The sequence below is a fragment of the Cebus imitator genome, unplaced genomic scaffold (genome assembly GCF_001604975.1).
Source record: "Cebus imitator isolate Cc_AM_T3 unplaced genomic scaffold, Cebus_imitator-1.0 Scaffold203, whole genome shotgun sequence".
Lineage (NCBI taxonomy): Eukaryota > Metazoa > Chordata > Mammalia > Primates > Cebidae > Cebus > Cebus imitator.
In genome coordinates, this window is record NW_016107518.1 from 918,326 (window position 1) to 927,534 (window position 9,209).

The window sequence follows — 9,209 nt, forward strand, 5'->3', positions numbered from 1 at the left end:
AAATGTAGAATTACCATATGACCCAGCAATTCTATCCCAGGTATGCACCCAAAAGAAGGGAAAACAGATGTTTAAATAGAAGCTTGCACGTGAATGTTCAGAGCAGCGCTATTCACAATAGCCAAAAGGTAAAACAACTAAATATCCATCAACTGATGAGTGAGTAAACAAAATGTGGCATAGCCACGTGACGGAATATTATTCAGCCATAAAAAGGAATGGCATACTGACATATACAACATGGATGAGCCTTGAACATATTACGTTCACTGAAAGAAGCCAGCTGGGCGTGGTGGCTCATGCCTGTAATCTCAGCACTTTGGGAGGCCGAGGTGGTGGATCATTTGTGGCCAGGAGTTCCAGACCAGCCTGGCCAACATGGCGAAACCCCATCTCTACTAAAAATACAAAAATCAGCTGGGCATGGTGGCGCACACCTGTAGTCCCAGCTAGCTGGAAGGCTGAGGCAGGAGAACTGCAGAGCCCAGGAGGTGGACATTCCAGTGAGCTGAGACTGTGCTACTGTACTCCAACCTGGGGACAGAGTGAGACTCTGTCTCAAACAATAATAAAATAATAAACTAATTTTTTAAAAAAAGAAGCCAGACACAAAATATACATTGAATAATCCATTTACATGCAATGTCCAGAGTTGCTAAATCCATAGACACAGAAAGCAGACTGATGGCTGCCAGGAGATGGTGGAGGGAGAAATGGGACTGACTGCTTCATGGGTGAGAGGTTCACTTTTGGGGTGATAACAATATTCTGGGGCCAGATAGGTGGCAAGGTCTGTGCAAGATTATGAAAGTACAGGAGGCTGAGGTGGGGGAATCACCTGAACCTCCCATCTGGGCAGCCTAGCAAGACCTCATCTCTGAAAATTAAAAAGAAAAAAACTTAATCATTTGAGCTGGAGCTGCAAAGAAAAAAAATAAAAATTTTAAAAAAGATTATAAATGTACTAATACTTCAAGAGAGTTAAAATGGTGAATTTTATATGAATTTTATTGCCATAAAAATGAGAGTTAAAAAAAAGTGGGTACCATACTATGATCATTGCCAATCTTCAGAGAAGGAAACAGAGTCAGAGAGAGGTGAAGTGATTTCCTAAGGTTATACACCTCGGGAACCCTGGCCTGGCTTGAATCCAGTGGTTTGGTTTTGTTGGTTTCTTTTTTTTTTTCTGAGATAGAGTCTCAATCTGTTGCCCAGGCTACAGTGAAGTGGCATGATCTTGGCTCACTGTAACCTCCGCTTTCTGGGTTCAAGCCATTCTCCTGCCTCAGCCTCCCAAGTAGCTGGGATTATAGGCCCATACCTCCATGCCCAATAATTTTTGTATTTTTAGTAGAGATGGGGTTTCACCATGTTGGCCAGGCTGGTCTCAAACTCCTGACCTCAGATAATCCTTCTGCCTCAGCCTCCCAAAGTGTTGGGATTGCAGGCGTGAGCCACCATGCCCAGCCAAATCCAGTGACTTGAAATGGAGGCCTCTTCCTGCCCCCACATGCTCTTCATTTTCTTTACTCGCTGAGTCTTTTACATCCCTCCCCACCATCTTTCTGTCTTATGTGAAAATGAAGCATTCATTGGACTGACTGTTGAAAATGAGTGAGTGGCAGAGATATGCCTTCCTCATGGGGCCAAGCTCTGTCTCTCCTGTGTGGGCCTTCTGAGAACCGCCCGGGGAAGCTGAGGCTGGGTGAGGAGGCTCACCACAGAGGCTGCAGGGTGTGGGAGTGAAGGCAGGGGTGGCTCCCGCACAGTGCTGGCTCGGGGGTGTGCCAGGTACCAGAACCCCATGGCAGGTCCTTCTCGTGGGCTCCCACACCATTGGTCATGATGGATTGACTTCCTTCCCTTCTCCCTTCCTTCCTTCCTTTCTTTTTCTCAACATCTTTAAAAAGAATGAGAATGATCTCTGCATTAGAGAGTGTGAGCCTGAGTCTGGGGAAGGGGAGAGAACAGATGATCTCCCAGGATCTGTCTCTGCCAGGCCTCTAGGAAAGTCTACAGTCACTCTTAAGGCCAGTGTTTTTCAAACGGCAGCTTCTGACCCATTTGTGGATCCAACCATGAAAGCAATTTAGTGGGTCGTGACCAACATTTTTGTATCAAAATTAATAGTATAGAATAGAAATTATTAGGGTACATCCCATGTAACAACCATAATTTATTTTGTAAAATTTCTTTTTTTTTTTAAAGGCAGAGTCTCACTCTTGTTGCCCAGGCTGGAGTGCAGCGGTGCAATCTCGGCTCACTGCAACCACCGCCTTCCGGATTCAAGCGATTCTCCTGCCTCAGCCTTCTGAGTAGCTGGGATTACAGGTGCGCGCCACTGTGCCTAGCTAATTTTTGTATTTTTAGTAGAGACAGGGTTTCATCATGTTGGCCGGGCTGGTCTCGAACTCCTGACCTCAGGTGATCAGCTTCTCAGCCTCCCAAAGTGCTAGGATTACAGGCGTGAGCCACTGCACCCGGCCTATTTCATAAAACTTCTGCTTCAGCTATAGGAATGTGTGCATATATGCATATACTGTAAGTTAAGATGTAAAATATATATATATATATATAATTTTAAATAGAGGATAGGTCAAAAAAGAGTTTAACCCACCTCACACACATTAGAATGACTTATTTAAGAAAAAAAAAGAAACAATATAACAAATGTTGGCCAGGCGGTAGAGAAGTCAAAACCTTTACACAGTGCGCTGGTAGAAATGTCAAATGGTGCAATCAAGAAATGGAAACCAGCATGGTGATTGCCCCCAAGAAAATTAAAAATAGAATTGCTATATGCTCTAGCAATTCCACTTCTGCGTAAACACACAAAATAATTGAAAGCAAGGTCTCCAGATATTTGTACACCCATGTTCATAGTGTAATATTCACAATAGCTGATAAATGGAAATAACCCAAATGTCCATCAATAGATGAATGGATCAACAGAATGTGGAATATACACATAATGGAATATTATCATTCAGCTTTAAAAAGAAAGGAAACTGACCAGGCATGGTTGCTCACACCTGTAATCCCAGCACTGTGGGAAGCCGAGGTCAGGAGTTTGAGACCAGCCTGACCAACAGGGTGAAACCCCGTCTCTGCTAAAAATACAAAACAATTAGCCAAGCACGGTGGCATGCGCCTGCAATCTCAGCTACTCAAGTGGCTGAGGCAGGAGAATCGCTTGAACCTGGAAGGCAGAGGTTGCAGTGAGCTGAGATCATGCCACTGCACTCCAGCCTGGGCATCAGAGCAAGACTCCATCTCAAAAAAAAAAAAGAAAGAAAGGAAATTCTGACACACACTACATGGATGTACCTTGAGAACATTGTGTTAAGTAAAATTACTCAGTCACAAAAGGACAAATACTGAGTGATCCCACTTCTGGGGGGTACCTAGAGTAGTGAAAATCATAGAGACAGAAAGTAGACAAGAGTCACCAGGGCTGAGGGGAGGCAGCCTGGGGGAGGCAGCCTGGGGAGTGGCTTTTTTATGTGGACAGAGTTCCAGCTTGGGAGAATGAAAATTGTTCTGGAACAGGTGGTGGTGAGGGCTGCCTGGCGGTGTGAATGTACTCAGTGCTACAGAGCTGTACACTCAGTGTACACTCAACTGAACATTTTGAAAGAGTCAAGATGATGTATTTTATATGTATTTTACCACAATTAAACTTTTTTTAAAAGGAGTTTAAAAGTTCCTTCTCTATCTTTCTGGGGTCTGGCTGTGCAAACTGCTGGTATATAAAAGACCCTCTTCCAGACAAGCCACAAACTCCCCGAAAGCCAGGCTGGCGTCCTCTCTGCCTCTGTCCCAACCTCCCTGACGCCCCCTCCATCCACCTTAATAAAACAGGGAACACACCAGAGGGCTCAGTAGAGGAAAAAAAAAATCATAATGACTGATTTATAATTTTTTATAGCTTTAAAATAATAAATTTATTTTTTTCCATTAAAGTATTATAACATGATTACAAAAGGCCTATGAGAAACAGAGGAGGAGGGAAAGCACCCGAGCTGCAGCCACTCTGCTCAAACAATCCTAGTGAAGCCTGCTGAGCTTTCTCTTCATCTCTTCCAGGCATATAGTTGCAATGAAACAAACCAGCAGTTTCGAGGGATGAGCGCTGGAGCTAGATACCCAACTCCTGCCTTCTAAAGCAGAAATACGGGCCCAAGAGCTGCTGCTTCTCTCCTGGCATGGCTGATGGAGCCACTTTCCCTTGGGACAGCCATCGGTGCCTGCCTCACCTATCCTTGCACTCACACTGTGTCCCCTACTTCCTTCCCTCAGCTCCACCACCACCCCCAGGCAAGGACTGAAGCCAGAGGCTTTGCAAAGACGGCAACCCTCTGGTAGTCCAAGTTCAAGCTGCTTCACAGCTGATGGTGAGAGGCCATGTCTATTCTGGTTTTATTAAGACAAAGACCCAAACTTCCTTGACCTTCACACAAGACAGTGCAGGTTCTCTTGCTATTCATTCACCAATGACTAGCACCTGGAAGACAGCTGAGTCTGAAGACCAAGGGCAGCTGATTTTATTTGTTTGTTTTTTGAGGCAGGGTCTCACTCTGTTACCCAGGCTGTAGTGCAGTGGTGTGATCACGGCTCACTGCAACCTCCAACTCCCTGGGCTCAGGTGATCCTCCCACCTCAGTCTCCTGAGTACCTGGGATTATAGGCACGTGCCACCACACCTAGCTGATTTTTATACTTTTTGTAGAAACGGAGTCTCACCATGTTGCCCAGCCTGGTCTCAAATTCCTGGGCTCAAGCAATCTGCCCGCCTCAGTGTCCCAAGGTCCTGGGTGTACAGGTGTGAGCCACTGCACTCGGCCTTATGACTTCATATTATTTATTTGTGAACATTAATCATTGTAGCATTGTTTGTAATAGCAACACAACCTACATATGCAGCAACAAGGAACTGGCTACATAAAACCTGCCATATCCATTCAACAGTCGATTATGCCACTGCAAAAAGGTATCAGGAAGCTCCTTACCTTAGGATAAGAATTCTGGTACAATACCATGTGTACATAGTATTATGTGAACTTTGCAAAACATACAATGCAAAAGGCAAATATCTATAATAATATTTGCTTATAATTACGCAAATTCTGGAAGGATATATAAGAAATAAAAACAAAAGCAGGACATGGTGGCTCATGCCTGTAATCCCAGCACTTTTGGGAGGCTGAGGTGGGTAGATCACTTGAGACCAGGCATTGGAGACTAGCCCGGCCAACATAGCAAAACCCCATCTCTACTAAAAATGCAAAAAAATTAGCTGGGCGTGTAGGTACACACCTCTAATCCCAGCTACTCAGGAGGTTGAGGCATGAGAATCGCTTGAACCCAACAGGCAGAGGTTGAAGTGAGCCAAGATTGTGTCACTGCACTCCAGCCTGGGCAACAGAGTGAGACTCTGTTTCAAAAGAAATTTTAAAAATCTAGATATTTAGGTATGTGAACTGGGGGCTGAAGTGGGAGTAAGACACTACTGATCACTTTCTGTTTTTATTTCTGACTATGTGAATGTGTTACCTATATATGTATTTTTTAAAGTGCTCTTTTTACTTTTGAAGTTGTGTATATAGGAGTGCAGTAGCCAAGGCAGTTAAGAGTCAGGTTTTAGTCCTGCCCCTAACTTGCTGCGTGTAGTCTTGGGTAAGTAACATTGCCTTTCTGGGACTTAGCTTCATCGTCTGTAAAAAAAAAAAGGGGTTAAACTCCATGCTCTTGCCTAGCTCTAAAACTCTCAGACTCTAAGTCCTGTCCCTTCCAGGAAGCCTCTTGATTACCTCAACCTACAGCACTCTCTCTCTCTCTTATGGGTCATGCCATGGCAAAAGCTAGGTCCCTACCCGCCACCAGAAGACCTGCAGTCCATGAAGGATTGGCCAGTCCTGGGCCAGATCCTTGATGGGCCAGGCACACTTAAACCTGAGTGACCAGGTCGGGGAAGAGACCAGATGCCAGGTCCAGGAAGGAGCTGAGGATGCTTCTTCTGGTGGAGAAGAGCCATACTTGTGAGTGCCAAAGGGGGCAGGTCAAAGGGACACCACTGCATTTCCACCCAGAGAAGCACTTTCTAAGTCAGAGCCGTCCAGAGGTGGGAGCAGCTGCCTCTAGAATGAGCAAGCTTCCTGTCCCTGGAGATGAGTGCATGAAAGCTGGACAGCCACAGGTCAGAAGTGCTGCAGAGGGAACGCCAGCATTAGATGGGGCATGGGTACCTTCCAACCCTGAGACACTCTGTTGTGACATGAATGGTGGTTCTGGAATCACACCAGCAGAACCCAGGCAACTGGGATTGAGATCTGACTCCTGACACCACTCCCCATTCCTTTCCAAGAACCTCATGCAGTGGAAGAGCGGGGGAAGGCTCACCTATGCTGACCCCAGCGGAAGGCTCACACATTGTGGGGGAGGGTCGCAGGAGGGGAGAGGACATCTGTAATAACCCTCAGGGCTGCTGACCCTTTATCTAACCATACATCTAACAACCATAGTTTCTTATGGCTGGAAGGTACCCATATGCCATCTAATGCTGGAATTCCCTTTGCAGAGCCCTGACCTGTGGCCGTCTGTCTACCAAGCATCTAACCCCCACTGAACCTGGCTCATGGCCCATCAAGAGCAACTACGGCATTTAGGAGCCTAGAGCCAGCCAGCCAGCCAACCCTTCCTTAACTGCTGTCCCTCACTCATACACTCTCCCTGCAGACACAGGGACAGGAGGACTCACAACCTGCCTGACCTGCTGGGCCCCACCACCTCCCCTTCAGATCTCAAACCCATCTCACCAGGTCAACATCAATAGGGTCCCTGGCAGTGCTGGCAGCCTCTGGCCTGGCTTTCTTGGATACAGCTGCATCTGTAGAACACAGAGAAGGTCACAGGCAGGTCAAGAACATCCTGACCTGGGACAGTGATTGAGAGGAGGTTCCTGTTGCTTTTCCTGTATACCTATATTCCAGGGCATCCCACAGCACTGGACAACTGCCTGGGGGTACAGCTGGAAGGAGAGCTCTCTCAACTGCAGTGGGCAGGAACCCAGCCAGAAGGGAAAGAGAGGTGGCATTAGAGTGCTTGCTTTTGGCTCCAAACCCCAACTACACCCCTCTCCATCTCTGGGCCACCAGCAAGGCTAAGTGTGTGCAATCACAAAGCCAGTGTTACCCACCGACTTTCTGCATACCGTGAGGCCTCCATGATCTTCCTTATCTGCAGGCTGGTTTTTGTTAATCTGAATCTCTTCTGCTTCGGAATAAAATAACCCTTCTTTCTGCCATTGCCCAGTTATAACACCCAAGGCAAGCTGTGTAAACTCTGGGGGGTCATTTCCTTGATATGGGTAACACTCACTGCCTAGGTGGAGAAGGCACAGGTCTAGGCCCTCTAGGAGTATCCTTTATGACCCATGACCAGCTCCAGGAGAAGTAAGCTCTCTGTCACTGGCAGCTGCTTAGGTGCCTTCAGATTCTGTAGCCTCCCTACCCTTTCCCAATAAGTACATCCTATACCAGCTGCTCAGAACTCATGTTCCAGCTTAGAGATTTAGTCAAAGAGTCCCGGAGACCCTCTTGTGTACTCCCACCACCCCTTATTTTGAAAGCCCCCTCCTCCAGCTAATACCGAGCCGCTACAATTTCCAGATTTGGATTGCAGAGCTGAACACTGTCTCATTCGCCAGCTCTTTGATGTCGCTCTGGCTCCTTGAGATCAGGAAATGGTCTGTCTCCCTACCTCTCAAGTGCCCAACACTAGGCAGAGTGTACAAAGGTTGGCAGACAGCAGGTCATCCTGCAGTCAAGGGATCCCCTCCACTGAGCCACTGTATGGTTTTGGGCAGGCATTCAACCATCCCCAGGAGGTTTTCTTAGCCCACTTCTGCCCTAACCCCAGGTCCCAATTGACTTCTCTGTTCCAAGACAAGAGGCTTAAGAGAACCTCCTGACGTGGTTGGTCCCTCCGGCGCCAAAATGATACTAGGTCTGATTCTCAGTTTTTCAACTTTCACATGTTCCCCGTGAGTCATCGCTTGGTCAATGCATAAAGCCTCGTAAATTAGTAAAACGTGTCCCCTCTGGGTGGCTGCAGCCCTCTTCAAAGCCTCATCTCCCCCTATCCTGTACCCTGGAACCTAAGAGCATATCAAACCCCAAAGACTGAATAAAAACCCAGTTTCCATTTCTGTTAAATGGAGATGATCTCTTCTGACTCGCCTTCCCCGGGGTGCAGCATCGAGGCACAGGCCACCCAGGAAGGTGGCTCGTTTGCTTACCTGTCCCCTGGGTGATGCAGGAGATGAGGTCCTGCAGGCGCACCTTGAACTCGTCGAAGCCATCCGTGCGCACGGCGGCTTGCAGGCTCTGGGGCTCCTCCTGGCGCAGACGGCAGAGCGCCTGGCGCAGGAAACCGTGCATGTCCAGCACCTCCTGGTCCGAGGCGTAGCACTTCATCCTCTGCACGAGCGCGCTGCCCGTGCGGATGCGCTGCAGCACAGCGTCCAGGCGGCCCAGCCGGCTGGCCATCTCCTCGTAGTCGCGCTGGTACCGCGCCTCCACCGCCTCCAGCAGCTCGCGCTCCTGCGCCTGCACGTGAGCTACCACCTGGCGCACGCGCGCGCGGATCTGCGCCTCGGTGTCTGCGCGCGCGCGGCCCAGCTGGCCGACGGCCGCGTGCATCTGCGCGTGCGCCGCGCCGAAGGCGCCGTCCTGCTCCTGCAGCGCCTGCGTCATGGCGTCCAGCTCCTCCTGTCGCTGCTGGATCTCCGCGCTGATGTCGCACTTTAGCTTGCTGTGGCCGCTGTCAAGGAGCGCGCACGAGCAGCACAGCGGCTTGGAACAGCCTCGGCAGTAGATGCTGTGGACACACAAGGTCGGCCTAGGTTAGGACTCTCCTGACTCCTTCCTCTTAAAACGTTCGTTATTAAATTCCTCTTGCAAAATTACCAGACTTTGAATCATGGGATGTTTCTGGGTCCCTGCCTTTCCCAATTCGGTGTTTGTGGTTATGATGATAGTATCCAAACTACCAATAACACATGAGTATAAAAAATAACAGCAGTAGGCCGGGCATGGTGGCTCACGTCTGTAATCCCAGCACTTTGGAAGGCCGAGGGGGGTGGATCACGAGGTCAGGAGATCGCAAGAATCCTGGCTAACATGGTGAAACCCTGTTTCTACTGAAAAAAA

General features: G+C 48.3%; 1 protein-coding gene across 11 annotated transcripts in view; it reads right to left on the reverse strand.

Annotated features, from left to right (window-relative positions):
• The window catches only part of PML (PML nuclear body scaffold), a 60,919-nt gene that overhangs the window by 22,304 nt on the left and 29,406 nt on the right, over positions 1 to 9,209 (reverse strand). For 10 of the 11 annotated variants that reach the window (XR_001830765.2, XM_017548034.2, XM_017548037.2 and 7 more), the window contains exons 3-4: positions 8,297 to 8,877; positions 6,816 to 6,886 (exon numbers count right to left, since the gene is read on the reverse strand). Coding sequence is in view for 10 of the 11 variants with exons in the window: in XM_017548034.2 (XP_017403523.1) it covers positions 6,816 to 6,886; positions 8,297 to 8,877 (652 nt within the window). In the remaining variant the exon portion in view is untranslated. Of the gene's footprint in view, positions 1 to 3,687; positions 6,207 to 6,815; positions 6,887 to 8,296; positions 8,878 to 9,209 lie in introns of those variants that run through there. The other variant, XM_017548043.2, reaches the window with a different exon arrangement.